This window comes from Meles meles, chromosome 11 (assembly GCF_922984935.1).
Source record: "Meles meles chromosome 11, mMelMel3.1 paternal haplotype, whole genome shotgun sequence".
NCBI lineage: Eukaryota > Metazoa > Chordata > Mammalia > Carnivora > Mustelidae > Meles > Meles meles.
Genome location: NC_060076.1, coordinates 34843043 through 34861025, shown reverse-complemented (window position 1 = coordinate 34861025; position 17983 = coordinate 34843043). Strand labels below are relative to the sequence as shown.

The 17983-nt window shown below is 51.5% G+C and overlaps 1 protein-coding gene across 2 annotated transcripts in view; it reads right to left on the bottom strand.

Moving 5' to 3' along the window:
• Window positions 1-263: 263 nt before the first annotated feature.
• The window catches only part of FBXO10 (F-box protein 10), a 57092-nt gene continuing 39372 nt past the window's right edge, over window positions 264-17983 (bottom strand). For both annotated transcript variants that reach the window (XM_046023763.1, XM_046023762.1), the window contains exons 4-11: window positions 17448-17597; window positions 15059-15195; window positions 10860-10930; window positions 8936-9088; window positions 7504-7773; window positions 5534-5847; window positions 4261-4442; window positions 264-2113 (exon numbers count right to left, since the gene is read on the bottom strand). In XM_046023763.1, coding sequence (XP_045879719.1) covers window positions 1939-2113; window positions 4261-4442; window positions 5534-5847; window positions 7504-7773; window positions 8936-9088; window positions 10860-10930; window positions 15059-15195; window positions 17448-17597 — 1452 coding nt within the window. In that variant the 3' untranslated portion in view covers window positions 264-1938. The remainder of the gene's footprint in view (window positions 2114-4260; window positions 4443-5533; window positions 5848-7503; window positions 7774-8935; window positions 9089-10859; window positions 10931-15058; window positions 15196-17447; window positions 17598-17983) is intronic.

The window sequence follows — 17983 nt, the reverse complement described above, 5'->3', positions numbered from 1 at the left end:
GTCCTCTCCTCCAGGTACTGTTTCTGCTCATCTCCACACAGCCCACGGCGGGTGGGGGACTGCAGTGTGATCCCTGACACGTGGCCATCCAGATCCTGGGACCCAGAAGCATGGGCACAAGCTGAAGGGACAGGAGACTGTGGGCCTCTGTCTCCTTCAGACACAGGAGCAGCGCCTCGGGAAGGCCGAGCAGGTGCCTGCACCCAGCCGCCCAGGAACTCTAGCACGTACCCAGACCAAGAAAAGTCCCCTGAGAGGGCTTCTTTTAAAATATAGAACTTTATTTTGGTTGCAGAGATTTTCATAAGCATAAGTTCACAGAAGAGTCATTACAAAATAACAAAGGCAGCATTTTGTACAGCGACTCACATTAGGGCCACCAGAGAAGTGCAAAGGACCGTGCTGGGACAGTGGGGGGTCGGTGCTCATGTGCCCACAGTCCTCAGGGGGAAGCCGGTGCTTCTGGCTCCCTCCAGCCACCCCCCCCCCGCCACCCCCCCCCCCCCCCCCCCACTCAGGAAAGCAGCACCGAGGGCCTGGAAGAACCAGCCTGGGAAGCCACTGGCAAGGTGCACAACAGCGCCCCCCCAGCAGGCTGGTGAAGGCCCCGCATGAAAGGCCAAGTGGGAGGGGGGTTGTTCCCGCTGAGCCAGTCCTGCATTCAGTCCCAGTCCTCATGCAGGTTCCCTCTGAGCCCACCTGGCTCTGGAACCCTCACACATTCACAGTATGGTTCCGTAAAGCCCTTTGGGAGGCCCTTCCTCCCCTCCCTCAAGCTACTGACCCTAACCCAACCCTGGACTGGGAACCCTGATTCTACTCTCTGGGAGTTTACAGGCAGGTAGGTGGGACAGGGATGGACTTAGAAAACCCCGAAGCAAGGCAGAAAGTGCTCAGTACCTGAGAGGAGGGCAAAGAAAGGGCAACAGAGCCTCAGTGGGGGAAGAGCATGGTCACTGCAGGGAGGGGAGCTCTGTGGAGGCAATGTCTCCGCTAAACCTCAAAGACTAGGCAGGACGTGACATGTGCAGATGACGAGAAGAGCATGCCAAGAAGAGGACAGTGTGTGGGCCAAGGCACAGAGTGGGGAACCGTAGTGGGGTCAGTAAAGGCAGACAGTTATCCATGTAAGAACACGGATACAGAAGAGGGGCCCTGGACACCTCCGTCTCCACCAGTGTGGGGCCAAGAGGGGCAGCCGGTGCGGGGGTGCGCAGGACCCAAACCCTTGCACGGCAAGCCCTGAGCCAGCATCCCCGAGTGTGGGAGCTCCCTGAGGGCAGAGTGGAGTCTCCTGCGTCCCGTCCCCGCCCCGCCCAGCGCAGTGCCTGGGCTGCTCAAAGGAAGCCTGTGTTTTTAGCATGTCCCTTGTCATCTCTGGGGCAGCTCTTCCAGAGAGGCTCCCTCCCCCTCACAGTTCAAGTTCAACTCCTGCAGCCTCTGCAGACAGCCGGGAGGGTGTGGCCCAGCAGGGATCAAGAGAGGCCCGGGAAAGGGGACAATTCTAGGGCTCCTTCCACCTCACTAGGCTCACCTCCTCCCTCAGGAGTCAATCTGCTCTTCCCTGACTCGAGTCAGGGTTTGGTGTGTAAAACCACACTTCTCTGTCAGTCACACAGAAAGACGTGACCGAAGCTTTAGTATCAGTTTTCCCCAACCCTTCATCACCTCTATGAGAGCTCGAGTGACAGGAAGCCCACCAATCTGTTTCTTTTTCTCAGTCCCCAGGAAGTCTGGAAGCCTGTTTTCTCTGGGGTACGGTGAGTAGGAGGACCGAGAGGGGGCCAGGAGTCCCTCAGATGCTGCTTCTTCCATCCCAACGTTGCCTTTACCTCTCAGCTCAGCCGAACACCCATCGGAGCCCGAGCGCAGGGTATGGGGTTGCTGCTCTGGGAGTCTGGACAGCCCTCCGGCCACCCCACTCCATGGCTCCTGTCCTTACAGAATGGTGCAGAAGACGCTGCGGTTGCTGTGGTAACCACCTTCCACGCGGGCTGTGATCCTAGTTGCCATGGCTGTCCCCTTCTGCCCACTGTGGGCTGCAGAGGGACCTCGGAGAGAGCTCTCAAGGTGAGGCCGTGCCGGTGGGTTCACTAGACGCCACGTGTCAGACCTGGAGGTGCAAAAGGACAGTCCATGAACTGAGGGTCTGGGTCGTTTGCTGAATGCCCCACACAATCTCACCTCTGGTTCAGGATCACTGGATCCAGGTGTAGGTGGTGGGACACAAGGGTGACGCTAAGGGACAAAAGTCCTGGATTCTAGTTCCAGCTATACTTGCAATTCTGCACAAAAGCTTGGAGCAGTTCCCTCTAGAAGCCTGAATTTCCCCATCTGTCAGGATGTAGAGAACATCAATGACTTCTCTTTCATACCAAACCCCGCCCAAATGTATGACATGCATGTACACAGAAGCTTTATTCCTAATCACCCCGAACTGCTTACACACCCCTCCAGCTGGTGAGCGGACACACGGCGTGGCACAGCCGCATAATGGAATGCCACCTGGCAACAGAGAGGGACATGTGACACCATAGGCACATGTCAGGTACACTAGGGTAAGTGAGAGAAGCCAGACCAGAAAGACCATGTACTGTATGATTTTTTTTACACGACATTGTGGAGCCTGCAAATCTACAGGGGACAGAAGCTGGTGAGTTTCCAGTCCCCCAAGTTCTTATGGAGATTATGAAGGGTCAGGGAAAGCTTTGCTCAGGGCTTCCTGTCATCTGAGTTACAAGGAACAACCTCTTAACACCATATCGTATTTGCTTTAGCCAGTGGCAATGCCTTCTGTGCATTTTTATGACGATGTTGCAATGAGCAGGACTGTAAAGGCGTGGAGAGCTGGAAGCTGGCTGCTGTGGGTGAGCGAGAAGCCTGCAGGTGTGCTCCAAGAACTGCTGGCATCGGAGTGTGGTCGCAGCCAGGGAGCCTGGAAAGGAAAATTAGAGCCCAACAGTGCCTGGGGGATAATGGCCGGCTGACAGCTCTGCATTTCTGTATCCTGGGGTTCCCCAAAGGGCCAGGAGGAAGCAGACCTCAAGGAGTCCGCAATATGATCTGCTGGGATGTAGGTAAAGAAGATTAGAATTTCTATTTTTTTCCTACATCACAAGTTATGAATCTATAAAACATACATATATGATGTTTCCTCAAAAACTATTTTTACAGAAAGTGTATAATTAAAAAAGGAACAGAGAAAAAAAGGCTCCATCAGAGGTTTCTGACCATGGACGTGGCAGGACCAGAGCGGACAGCATAACCTGGCAGGATGCACAGGACAGCCCACGGAGGCAGGGCAGGGACACAAGGCAGGAAGCTGGCGCCACAGGACAGGGCCATCAGCGTGCAGGAGTGAGGCCTACAGCAATGGCCGCCTTGTGAACCAGTACGGCAGCGAAGCAAGCGGAACACAGTCCACCCACAGACCAGTGCGACAGCACCCCTGGCAGCAGGGCCACAGGTCGGGGTGATGGCAGTTGGGAAGAGGAGGAGACCTAGTAACTGACTGACTGAACTGAGATGTTAGGGAGAAGTTGGTCGCAGAGGTTTTGCTGCCAGAACAGAGGGATGGTGAGGTCACTGAAATGGGGGACAGGGAAGGGCAAGGAAGGTTGGGGCAGAAGAGGGTGAAGTCACTGTGCTACACCGAGGCAGAGGTATTAACAAGTGACAGCAGCAGTGACAGCAGTTAGCATTTCGGGACTGCCTCCAGCTGCCCGGGTCATGTGACCTGAGTTTCTCGCAATTCGGTGCTACACTGCAGACACTGCTAACTGCATTTTTTTTTTTTAAAGATTTTATTTATTTGACAGAGATCACAGGTAGGCAGAGAGGCAGGCAGAGAGAGAGAGGGAAGTAGGCTCCCTGCTGAGCAGAGAGCCCGACGCGGGGCTCGATCCCAGGACCCTGGGATCATGACCTGAGTGAAGGTAGAGGCTTTAACCCACTGAGCCACCCAGGTGTTCCATAACTGGTTTTATTAAGGCTCCAGGTGCCGAGTAACTTGCCCAAGGTTCTACAGCCAGTGACTGGCAGAGCTGAGATCTGCACACCCAGACCCCAGACTCTTAAAGCCTCTTCCCTCCCAGGGAGGCAGGTACAGGGCCTCAGCACCGGCCTGAATAACCCGACCAGGGCCAAGAGCTGGTTGGACTGCGGGGAGCAGGGGCTGCCACAGTCACGGGGCCTGGCTCCTCCTGTGACCTAACTGTGGTTCTGGAAGATGGGTGGTTCCAGCAGACGGCAGACACTTACTTTTTCTTGAACACCAAGAACTTGTTGTTTTGCAGGACACAGTCCCTGTTGTTGGAGATCTGCTGAAAGATGGTCTTGCTGGTCTTGCCCTGGAAGATGATGTTCTCCTGCACCAGGGCCTTGGCGCGGCCCCGCACTGCAATGCCGTAGGCCCGGAACGAATGGATCCGGTTCTTGATTACCTGGGAGAGACCGTCAGAGCTTGTCACACCTTGGGGACTCCCCGACTGGTGAGGGGGCCAGGTAAGGGAAACAGCAGTTCTAAAACAGAGTGGTAAGAGCATGCTGGGGCAGCACTGCTCCATGGGAGCTCAGGGATGGCGATCGAGATCAAGTGGGGAGAATCAGGGAAGGCTTTCTGAAGGGGGTAACAGGTAAGCTGCGGGAGCTTACCAGATGTAGAGCAGGGGACAGCTGTTCCAGAAAGAAGGAACAACATGCAAAGGCCTGGCACAGAGGGGAGGTTGTACCAGAGGCAAGGACCATTGGCAACCTGAGGCCCAGCGTGTCTCCCCCAACCCCCCTTCCTCTGCTTCCACAGTTTTCAGATGTAGAGCCAAGGAATTCTTTCCTCCTTGCCTAAGCCACTACTCAAGAAGCTGCAGAGCCAAAAAAAAAAAAAAAAAAAAAAAAAAGGCTTTGGGATGGTAATTTCACGAGTGCAGGGACTGAGTTGGTCCGGCTCAACACTGAAACCCTAGCACCCAGCGCAGTGCTTTGCAGACAATTCTGGGGGAGACAGGCAGAAGAGCAGGTGCAAAGCACTGTGGGAAGTGCTCTGTGAGGTGGGGGTGGGCATAAGCACCCCTGACGTCCAGAAAAGGGGTACCTCAGACAGCCTGGGGGAATTAGGGGAAGCTTCCTGAAGGAAGTGATAGCCCAGGTGCAGGACTGAGGAGAGAAGGGAAGAAGGGTATGCAGGGAATAGTGTGCACATAGGCTCTCCTCATTAAGCACCTACTGCATACTCAGTCCTGTGGGAGGCAGTTCTGTTAGTGGGAGGGCTGAAAGAGCTCTAAAACTGACCTGGAGACCACAAGATGCCCCCAGTGGCAGCCCCACCCCGGCTCTCTGCTGGTACCTCCTGTCCCTCCTTCAGGGCTCAGTCCACCTGCCCCCTCCCGTGGGAAGACCCACTTGTGTCTGGGCAGGAGGAAGGATGTCCCTGATGGTGCCGAGTGCTTTGGGTTTCTCAGTGGACAGAGTGTGAGGGCTGTCCTATGGTTGAGCCCTGTGCTGCCACCATGAGTCAGACACACGTACACATACACACCTTTGTGTCGGACCTGGGCAAGAGCTGCAGCCCGCTGCCCCGGTTGCCAATGATGTCATTTTCAATGACGACGCTGCTGTCACCCTTGGTGATGATGCCATGGCCTCTGTTGTCATAGATACCATTGCCCCGGAGCTCCACCTTGCACTGGGCCTCGACCTTGACCCCACTCTGGCGGTTGCAGGAGATGCTGTTGTTGGCTACGCGGGTGAGCTGGCTACTCTGAGCCACTGTGATACCTCTGTCCCCATTAGCATGGATCACGTTGGTGAGGACGTGCAGCGCCTCACTGCTCTGGACGTAGAGGCCTGAGGCTACGGGTAGAGGGGTCGGGAGTAGGGTCAGCCCTGACAACACCAGTCAGGAAAAACCTCCATGCAATTGTGCACCCCGGGAGAGAGGTGAGGAAGAAGAGGCACCCACACTCAGAACCAGCCCTTGGGAGTTCCATCTTTCAAGATGTAAGATAAACTGAGTAGGAGGAAACCCAGGAACATCAAGGAAGCTCTGTTCCTTCTGAACTAAGTGCTCAGTAAACAGGGAAGGGTGACACAAGACTCCCTGAGCTCAGGGGCTCATGAGACCCAGGCTCTCCTTCTCTGCTCACATGGGTCCCGTGTCACCATCTTACTGCTGTGCATACCTCCTGTGACGGGGTGCTCACCACCTGTTACATCTGCCCATTCCACCTCCACACAGAGCTACCAGCTGGACAGTTGCTCAGTTTTGTTTTGGGACATTTCCTTCACAAGGGAAATTCCATAATTTTTGAATAGAAAAATTTATGAGCTAAATATCTAAAATATGTTAGAAATTTTGGAAAGAGCATAGTGTTTGGGGTTGTATATACTTAGAGACACTACATACTTTTAGGAAAAAAAAAGTATAAAACTCAGCAGGTGTAGAGCCACATGACTTGGTCAGGAAGAGACAGCAGGGCAGGGGGATCCGGGGATGATGAGGAGAGGACTCCCCAGGGGTGACATCTGCACACCACAAGAGCAAGAGACACCAGCAGTGCAGGCCAACAGGGGCCACAATGGGCTGGGAGTCTGCAAGTTCCAGCCTCTTGGTGCCAGTGCCTGCTGCTTCTCCTGGCCTGGTGGGAAGGGCGAACATAAATCAAGGGTCTGTGAATTTATGTGGCTTTGCCTGTCCTACAGACAGCAGGGCCACATGGAGAAAGCCCTGAACTGGGAGGGGACAGAACTCATTTTCGGTTGGCTCCCACTCTCCTTGCCCTATGCTAGTCCCAGGGCGAGAGCTCGCCAGTGCCCAGGAGCCTCCTTTTAACAAGACTGCCTCCATCAGCTGCCACAGTAGTCCTGACGATCAGCCAGGTTTGGGGACCCTGGACTTAGATCAACTTCAGATGCTTCTTTTCTCCCCTCAACTCAATAAACACAGTATTTATCAGTTTTTATCCAGTTTAAGATAACCAGTGGATTTAAAACACACTTATTCTCGATATAAGAAAGAAAAATCGAAAAACCATGATACGCCATCAACTGCAAATGCATGTCCTTAGATGTTAAAATGTGGATAATGTATCTCAGAACGGATTAGAAACATGATGCCGGGTGTGGGATTCGGTGGGGCAGGGGTGCTGACAGGAGTGGGGTTTGGCTCCTTGTCTCACATTCAGAGCCTGTCAGAGTTGAAACAGCCACAGAAACAGATCCCCTCCCAGGACCTGTAAGTGCCAGCGGGATGAGAGATGAGGGTCAGGACAGAGGGCACATTCAGAGTGGGCTTTGAACTTCAAGTTCTTTGGGGTGTGTGGATAAGGGGAAAGGGAATTTCAGGGAAGATAAACAGCATGAGCTACGCGGGGCTGGGGTCAGGACAGAATGGATTTACGTTTAGGGAAGGGCTGGGGGAGTGGCTGAAAGTAGACCACAAAACGAGAAGAGCGCCTCCTAAGGCAGGCGATGGGAGCACGGAAGGCTCCGGAGCAGGCAGGCACTCACCTCCATTGTGATTAATACTGTTAGACTCAACAAGAGCTGTGGTGACCGGACGGCGCAGTGGGTCGTCATCCTTCTCCAGCTCTGTCTCCCAAAGGACGGCATCTCCGTCCTCGCTGAAGTTCTCCTGCGCCCCGTGCCCTCCAGGGAACTCCCCAGAACCATCCTTCTGGCTAAACACTGCCACTCCATACAGGCCATTGTAGCTGACGTGGTTGCTGGTGACGTGGGGCAGGCTGGATGACATCATCCACACGCCACAGCCCTTATTAGCTAGGACAGGGAAAGGAGCTGGTCACGGACACTGAGCCACAGAGAGGCAGCACCCAGTGTCTCCCCGACGGGAGAAGTACTGGCCTGGGAGACGGAGGCCCTGATGTGCTAACGGCCTCAGACAAGCTTCTTTATGGCTGGAGGCCTCTCCTTCATACAAGAGGAATAACAATCAGGTCAGTTTCACAACCAGGATCATTCCATAGGGTTTAAAAGTGCTTGGGGCACCTGGGTGGCTCAGTGGGTTAAAGCCTCTGCTTTGGCTCAGGTCATGATCCCAGGGTCCTAGGATCGAGCCCCGTATCGGGCTCTCTGCTCAGCAGAGAGCCTGCTTCTCCCTGCCCTCCCCCCTGCCTGACTCTCTGCTTACTTGTGATCTCTGTCAAATAAATAAAAAAAAGCTTTAAAAAAAAGTGCTCTGAGAACTGTGTAGGCCACACTTCCAGGTGGGAAGACACAAACCCAGATGGCCAGCGCCAAAGGATCCTCAGAGTTCATCCAGCACAACCCTGTCCTGCAGAGAGACGGAGGTGGCCTCCGTCTGAGTCCCAACCCTACCCCTTCCTAGCTGCGTAACCTTGAGCGGGTTACTGAGCCTCTCTGTGTCTCAGTTTCCTCATCTTTAAAATGGGGTTAATAACTGTATCTACCTCAGCAGGCAGTCACGACGACGGAACGTGCAGCCAAAGCACCTAGCCGAGAACCCACGCCAGCTCTCGTGACTATTAGATGCAGTCCAGAGAGTAAGGTTTGCTCAAAGGCACAGCATGAGTGAGAACAGTTTCCTTTCCAGGGCTATCCTAGTTCTCCATTAGATTTCTAGTTCTCGGGAGTAGAACAAAGGTAAGAGGTAGATGCCCACGTGTCAGAGCCTACTTGGCCCTGTCCTCACACAACCCCCACCTTTTGCTATTTTAAACCACGATGAAGCTCCCTGCTTGGCTGACCCGATGCGTCACAAGGGGGCTTAGGAGAGGCTTCTGCATTCTGAGAGGGGCTGTGTGTCTGTGGCCTGAAACTGACACTGTCCTTCAGGGCATCTTTGAGGCCCAGGGACAGGCAGAGACTTTCTCAGGACCCACTAGCTAGAGATGGAACCTGGGCTTCCTGCCTCCCTGTCTGGGCCGGACCGCAGACCCCACCCCCTGGGTACGTGCCTCACCATAGATGGTGTTTCCTTCTATCAGTCCTTTGCCTTCATCCCCCACGACCACACCGTCTGAGTAGCCAAAGCAGATGAGGTTGCTCCTGAGGACCGGGACTCCTCCGCGGCGAATGTCTACGCCTCCCCACTGGTTCTCACGGATGACATTTTCTATGGAGAGGCAGAAGAGAGGATCAAGACCAAGGGCCACCCACACTGGCCAGGAAGACGGGGACATGTGAGAGAAAGGACCTTCTGAGCCAGGACACCCAGGCTGCACTGTCAGCAGTCACCGCTCCGAATCTTGCCTGGTGTTTGACTCTTCAGGGACCTGAGAGCTATTGGCTTTCCTCAAGGGCAAGGTCTGTAACTATCTTGTGCTCTCTTATATCTCTAGGTTCCATTGTATCCAGTGGCCTTCAGGACCAATGACTAAAAATAAACTGGCTTTAGAGTCCCTGGACCAAGGCCAGGCAGGGTTGCCTGTCCTGGGGGCTGTTTCTGGGAGGGCTGAGGCAGACGCCAGCCATTTCCCCGACCAGCCTGGGGAGGCACGAGCTGGTCCTTCCCAGCCTCAGCTCTGGACTGACCACAGCTTTCCTCTCCTCTCCTCATCCACCACTTCTCTGGGAGTCACTAGTCGGGGGGCTTGTGCTGGGACCTTGATGCCCCTGGCACGATGGCTGGGCAGACTCTCAGGCTCTTGGGACTGGAGTGCAATGGCTCAGGAGACCCTGTGTGACTGGTCCCTTCCTGCCTCTGTGACCCCATCCCACCCCTTGCCCCTTTCACCATACCCAGTCACACGAGTGATCTTCCTGCTCCCCAGGTGTGCTGACGGTGTTCCACAGGCAGCCCTGCATGGAATTCTGACTCTCTTCCCAGGCTTTATCCCATCACTCAGGTCTGGCTCACATGTCACCTTCTCAGCTCAGGCCTGCCCTGACCACACAATCTTAAATACCCACATAGTCCCTCTATCACCTTATTTTAATTAATTTCAATAAATTACACATAGTTTACATATTATATATTTATAAATAATAAAATATATAAAATAGATTTATGTAAATATATAATAAAGTTAATTATAATCATTTAATCTCTAAAGCACTTATCACCCAGATATGTTTCTTTTGTGTGTGTATGTGTGTGGTTTTGTTTGTTTTCCCCTCCTAAAATGTCAGTTCCTGACAGCAGGAACCCAAGGCAGCAGTTTCATAGATTCTGTTTTGTTCACTGCTGTATCTCCAGCTCCTGCATACAGTGTGTGCTCAATAAATGTCTGATGAATGACGGACATGTGGGTGCAGTCAGAGGGATTCACTGGACCAGTCTCTTATGCCCCAGGTATGCCTATGCTCTGTGCGGAGCCTACGGTCATGTACCACACAGACCTGATCCTGGTCATAGAGAATTTGCTGCCGTACAGGAGAGGAGACTGACCTTACACAGACCACAAAGAAAGTAAGATGTCCTACAGAGCATGCCTGCTGGGTACAGTGAGTGTCTGTGTGTGCAACAGGAGGGCAGGGCAGGCTTCCCTGAGGAAGGGACATTTAGGCTGAGACCTGAAGGATGGGAAGAGTTAGCCCGGCAAGGGGAAATGGGTCTGGGGTTCCAGAGCAGGCACAAGTCCATAGAAAAGACAAGAGGAGGGGTTTGGTCTGTGTGTCCTAAGTGTTTCTGACAGTGTTATGTGAGCCATCCAGGGAGATCCTATAAGCAGTGGGCTTGGCAAAGAGCAGACAGACACCCCCTCCCTGGGACAAGTGGGGCCAGTGCATGGGGCCAGCGTCCCGAGTCCCAGACTGCTTGTTCACTATTCAGAGGCGGCGGCCAGTCTGTCAAGAAGAAGGACTAGCTGGGGGCAAGGCCAGGGATGTTGGCTTGGCTGCTGGTTGCTCAGCTGGCCACAGCTCTAGGCAGTTCCCACTCCTACCTGTGATGAGGCCTTTGCCATTCTCATTCACTGCTATGCCAGCTGCACGGCCCTTGAAAATGTGGTTCCCGCTAAAATGGAAGAAGAAAAAGAGAGTAAGGCCAGACCAATGTCATGTGTCAAAACCAATGCCTGCCCAAGGTGACTTCTCTTTTTTTAAAGGTTTTATTTATTTGTTTGACAGAGAGAGAGAGCACAAGTAGGCAGAGTGGCAGGCAGAGTGAGAGAGAGAAGCAGGCTCCCCGCTGAGCGGAGAGCGCAATGCGGGACTCGATCCCAGGACCCTGGGATCATGATCTGAGCCGAAGGCAGAGGCTTAACTGACTGAGCCACCCAGGCAACCCTAAGGTGACTTGTTTCTTTTGTGGCTTTCCCCAGATGACTCAAGTCCACGGGGGCATAAAGCATTTTCTCAAGTCCTAAAAGCCAGGCATTTAAAAAATCATCAGTTATCCTAGAGACAACCTGATCCGGAACTAAACTTACAACTAGGCTATACGAGCACAACGATATTCAGGTTTCTATGGCCTCTCCTGACTATCGCTCACATAAAAACACCAATTGAAACACAGGTCATTGTGGTGCACAGGCGACAAGTTGTGGTAGTGTCAAGACTAGGAGACTGTGTTAAGCTTCTCTGGGCATGATTTGTGTCCAAAGCCTGAATCTGTTCTCTGCGTATAGTGACCCTACCATCTTCTGTTTGTATCCAACAGCTACTCATGACCTTTTCCGTTACCTTAACCACCACCTCTATGCACCAAATGACAACATAAAATGATGACATGCCTTAAAAGAAGAAAAGGAGAATTTTTTAAAATGGGGTTTTAAGAATACTGGACAATGTGGGGGGGGGGGAAGAATAACAGATAATGTGTAACCAACATGAAATCTCATGGGCTGGGTTAGCCACATGAGGAAGATATAGGAAAACACGCTCCTGCTCCGAGAAACACACAGCCCTCACTGCCACGGAAAGGCCTTGTGAATGAAAAACCCAAGCATCTGAAGGACATGCACTGCTTCCCAGTCTCTGCAACTTGAGTTCCCTGTCTATTAAAATAAGGCCAGTCACACCCAGACATCAGCACAGTTGGGTTATCCCTGGAGAATACACATTTGCTCTTTGTTATTTTTACTGACAGGAATGCTGTGATCTCCTTTCTTCCTGGAAGGGTAGCTGCCTCCTGTCTTGGGAGGTAACCCTCCCAACTCCCGACATGTGGCTGAAGGATTTAGGTCCAAGAATTTACCTGGCTCTTTAGAGCCTGATACAGGGCCTGGCACCCCACAGAACTTCACTGAGTAGATTTAGCTAAGCTTTCCATTTCTTAGGGCAGAGTCCAAATGGTTTATGTCCTTGGGGAAAAATCCCAGCAAATTATGTTGATGCTGGGTAAGCCAAATGTCAACTATGCCCACACCATGCATTTGAGTTGAACAAGTGAAATCCTCTGCTAAAAACATCGCCATTTTTGCCCTTAGATCTGGAGTGTGCTTTGATCTGGTTACAATTCAATCAGCAGACGGTTACTGTGGGCTTCTGGAATTCATGGTCAGAGACTATCCCTAGGCTAGGGCACGCCTCATCCATATTTCTGCAAGCTGTGCCTTAGAAGCAAATGCACGGGCAGTGGGTTCTCACTATAACTCTCGCTTACCTTCAGAAAGACCCCATGGCCACTTGGAGAAACAGGTCTGTGTGTGTACACAGGGAGGACAAAATAAAGATAAAAGAGGTATCAGAAAATGTTTAGGAAAAGGGGACAGATGATTGTTCTAAGAACCAAGGATGGGATATGTACTGAGGATGAGCCCTTCTGAGCCCTGAGCTTCCTTGCAGCCAAAGCAAAAAGAGAAACACAAGAGGTTACACAACTCTCACAACTTTCACAGGCAAAGAAACTCCTGTAGTTCGCCTTATCCAGGCCACTTCAGGGATCGCAAACTTGATTCTGTACCCTCCCCCAGGCCCACACCTTCTATCACAAAAAAAAAATGTATTCTCTCAAAAAGATTCTGTTGTTCTTGTTGTTATTTTTTAAAAGTTCTCATTTTTACTTGTAAGTGCTCTCTATAACCAGGGTGGGGCTGGAGCTCACAGCTGCAAGGCTGAGATCACACTCTCCCACCACCCGCGCCAGCCAGGCGCCCCTCACACAGATTCTGTCTTAAAAACCAGGACACCAATCTGACTATAACCAGTCCTTACTCAAAATTCTTCAACTGTTACCAGCACCCACAAGGTCAAGTCCAAACCTCCCAGATTGGTGTAGGGCTGCTATAACAAATTACCACAAACGTAGTGCCTTAAAACAACACCAATTTATTACTTTCTTGTTTAGGAGGTCAGAAGTCCAAAATGGGTCCTACAGGGCTAAATCAAGGTATCAGCACACATGTGTTCCTTCTGGAAGGTCTAGGGGAATCCATTTCTTATCTTTTCCAGCTTTCTTGGCCTCTAGCCTCATCCCTCTGACTTCTGCTTCTGTTGTCACATTTCCTCCTCCCAGCTCATTCTCCTGCTTCCCTCTAGGGATCCTGAGGATTACACTGGGCCCACCTGGATAATCCATGATACTCTTCCAATTTCAAGGTCCTTGATGAACACATCTGCAACCTCTCTTTTACCACATAAGATCCCATGTTCATGGGCTCCACGGATCAGGAAATGGATGGATCTGGAGAGCCATTATGCTGCATATCCTACTTGATATCTGAGGTTCTGTGTTCCAGGAGGAGCCTGCTTTGTAGGCTGATCTACTCACCCCCCTGACATCTTGTGGAAGACACACATTTGTTCCCATTTTTCCAGGACACACGCTGAAGTTCACTGCCGCTGGGCCCAGAATACCATCTTCCTGGCCACAAAATCTGACTTACCCACAGCTCAGTGTCAGCTCCCCTCATGCCTTTCCCTGACTCGCCCAGCTGGAATCGTGCCGCTTCCTCTGGAACTTACACGAAGGCCTAGTGAAGCACCCATTTTGGTGAGTCTCTCCTCCTGGTCATTCGTACGTCTGTCTTCAGCTTGAGACTAAATTCTATGGAGGAGAGGCTGTTCTTACACACTACGTCACTATCCCCTTACTTCTTACACACTACGTCACTGTCCCCTTACATAGAGAGTAAACACTTAAATGTGTATTAAAGGAATAACACACGGACAAACACACACTCTTCAATAATGCAATGATGGAAAAAGGGCTCTGGGACCACTAACTGTTTTCAGCAAGCTGCTGTAACAGCAGTGAAATAGCTGCCTAACAGTACTAGGACTGGTCCAAAAAATAATGGAATGTCAGAACAATGGAATGTTCTGAAACTTTCCAAAACTGATGGAGTCCATGCAACAATATGGAAGAATGCGTATGGAATAATCAACGGGGAAAAAACCCACTTCGGAAAGTATTTGCTGCACACCTGAGCCAGTTATTTTCCTAGAGCAAGACCTAACACATCGTGTCAGACACGTTCTCAAGCCACAGTGGACAGTTAGCTAAGCCCTGAATCTGGTCTCTGCTGCCTTTGCTTGTGTGGTTTCCTTTAGTAGGAATGTCCACTCCCCATTTCCGTGATGGTCCATGTGCTACCCATATTTCAGAGTCCAACTCTCGTGCCCTCCTGGAAACGAGGCCATCCCACATCCCCAGGTAGAAGGATTCCCTCGATAGCATCTGTCACAGTCTGCCACATGCGAGAGCTCGGACGGCAGCTCCCTGGCGCCGGCGGTGCCCCTGCCCCTCACACCTACAGCTCGGTCACAGCATGCTTCCGTGCTGAGGCCAGATCTTAACAGAACATCCTAGGTGGCCACTTTCAACCCAACAGACTTGTCGGTCTGAAAGCTCAAACCTTTATGCCATCTCTATCTTAGAGTTATTTCTGGTCCCACGTGTCCCCCACGCTAGAGTAAGCTTTGGGGGAGGGGGGCACCTTCGTTATCATTATCAGGGGTGCTCAGTACTGTCTGCTGAATGGAATGGCTACACCATGAACTGGAAGGGAATGCAAACGAAAACACTTGTGTTACTACAGTGGGATGAGGTTGGAGTCTGGTCTTTGCTTGTTCTCCTAGACAGCCGTGTTCATAAACAGAAATGTTTTCAAATGGAGGAAAGCCAGGGAGCAGGAAAGAGAGAGATCAGAGAGAAAAGAAGGGACCACGGGTGAGGATGGCCTAGGTACAGCACACATACCTCACGACTGGATTTCCATGGTACAGGATATAAATGCCAGCCTCCTTATTTGAAAAGATTTGATTGTTCCGGATGATACCTTTCCCATTGCCGAGGACGACAATGCCAGAACGAAGGCCGTGGTGGATCTGGTTACACTGCAAGGGAACACGAGACAGCACAGAAGATAGATCAGACAAGTTGGCAAGAAGCTGAGTGCTCAACCGCCGCCCCCCAGCCAGGCCAGGGTGAACACACACTACAGAGAGGACAGTGCCACTGAAGACTCCTGGTTAGCGTGGGACTAAGTGAACGGACCATGCTGCTGGCTCCGGCACACACGCACAGCTGTAAGGGACAATCTAGACACAGGCGCCTTCACCACCCAGCCCCTTGCTCTGCACCCGCAAAGCATGCCACTGAACGCTGCTGAGCCTCCAGAGCACCCCCCACCAGCATCCCCTCCTCCCATCATCTGGCCAGCCTGGACAACCCCGGGGCCAGGGAGCCCGCCTCTCAGAGAAAGGCAGCACCCCACCACACGACAATGCCGACCACGTGTCATCCCAAGTGGGCCACCTTCAAGGAAGAGGGAGAGCCATTTCCTATGCCTCACTTCCCATTCAGGGAGCCTGTGGAAAGGTGCGGCTCTGGGAGCTGACTGTTCCACGGGGCATGAGATCACAGAAGGTGTATGCACTACAAAGACCCTTAGATTATTTCAAATATCTCTTTGTACGAATGGGGAAGCAGGCCCGGGGTCACAGAGTGTGCAGCAGAGCCAGATATGAGACTTAGCTTCCCAGTTACCTGCTTCTGCACAGGGACAAAATTTTTAGATCATAATAAATGATAACAAAATGCTTTCGCTCTGCTAATTTACAGCCTAAATACATTCCTATACTTAAACCAGGAAGTTAGCGGTTTCTCTTCCAAAACGATTTCACAAAAACATAGTTCTAGCTTGCTTGAAAATGTTCCACACCGTAAGCTCTCCTATTCTTATTCACTTTCCAGATTTTCTCCTGAAGGATTTGGCAGACTCACCCGGGCAACCACTGTCTAACAGAACTCCCTCACAGGGTTGGAAAGCTCGGAGAGGGAAGTGTAAGCAGTGGCATTTCCATCCTCCACACCCTTTCTCGAAGCCAGGACAGAAACAGAACGCCCCCTTCCCTCTGCTAAACCCGCCTGTCCCCTCTGTCCCTAGGAGGCAAGCTCCTCTCATCTCTCTGGCAACAGTGGCAATCATTTCCTCAGCCAAGGCTGTGCATCAGACGCCAGCTGCAAGGCAGAAGTGCGGTGAGAGGAGGGGCTGAAAGAGGACACCGGCTAGGCATGTCTTTAAATATAGTTGGGAATTTCCTTCATCTGCCCTTTGCAAGGGCAGTCTGATACAATGGGTCAAGAACATCAGCCCTGAGTCAGACCGACTGTCAGCTCTGTCATTCGTTGTATGATTTGGGGCAACATCCTTAGTCTCTTTGTGCCTCAGCGTCTTCATCTATAAGGTGGGGATAACAGCAATTCTACCACAAGGGTTGTGAAAAGATTAAGCCATAAATAAGTAAACATATACAAAGTGCTTAGAGCAGTACATGGCATACCATAAGCACTACGCATAGGGTGGCTATGATTTTTTCAAGCCCATGAGAAGTGGGACACATCTACTAGTTCCTAGAAAATGTGTCTCTCAGGGAAGCCCAGAGTAGAAAAAAGGGCTGTTCTCTCACATCACTGGCCCCATATTCTACCATCTTAAGTGGCTTTCGTGATAGTGTAAAATCAAACTCACATGACCTACCCATGAAACAAAGAATCTTCAGAACTAAGTATCTTAAATGTCCTTCTTAAAATGAAGAATGACCTCACTTGGTGCTTTACTTTTGATCCAGGTGTCTGGTGGGGTAGATGTATCTTTATTTTCATCAAACTCAAAAGCCAACCACAGCCTATCAGGGCTGAGAACGTGCTCTGTGCAATTTCCCTGTCTACCCAGTCCTGCTTCTTACTGACAAGGAGACTGCAGGGAGGTGACATATTCAAAGCCATTCCTAATACAGAAAGAGGGAGGCACAGAGTCACAAGGACACAAGAGAAAAATGTAGGAGCCACTTGCAAAGAGGAAGCAATATAAATTCAAGATAGCGGGGCAGCTGGGTGGCTCAGTCAGTTGAGCATCTGCTTCAGCTCAGGTCATGGTCCCAGAGTCCCGGCATCAGGCTCCCTGCGCTCCCTGCTCAGCGGGGAGTCTGCAACCCCCCTCTGACCCTCGCCCCTTTCGCGCTCTCTCAGATAAAGTCTTTAAAAATAAATAAGCTCAAGATGGCAACATTTATTTAAATAATCTTAGAAAAGGTTTGAGAACCAAGCGCCACTCTGAAAAGAGCATGAAGACAGAGAGAAGTACCAGTATGAGTGGGTTGGACTTCTTCCGGATGTCTACGCCTGCCTCCGCATTGTGGTAAATGTTGTTCCCAGCGATCAAGCCTCCGCCCTCCAAGCGAAGAAAGATGCCTGACGCTCGGCAGCGGTGAATGTCATTCCTGAGCATGACGATCTAAGCAGAAACGAGAAAGCCATTTGTTTTCTTGTCACAGGTTTTTTAAAAAACCACTTGGGGAACACTTGAGTCCTTTTCTTACCATCTGCTGTTCCGCCCGCAGGCAAGGACTGTCTCTTCCCACCTTGTGTGCTCCCAGGAGCAGAGGGAGCTCTGTGCCCTGCTTGGCTTTGCCCTGCAGGCTCCTTACCAACCACAGAGCTGTGTGTTTGTTTGTTTTTTAGTAAAACCTAGACTGAAGGTTGGTCTGTGCTCCGTATTCACAACTTGCGAGCAGAATAACTGAATGATGGGATGGAAGGAGCCCTCAGAGAAGATGGGATTTGGTGGTCTTCAAACTCTATGTGGATTAGGGTTACATGAAGATCTCCCCAGGTTCTAAG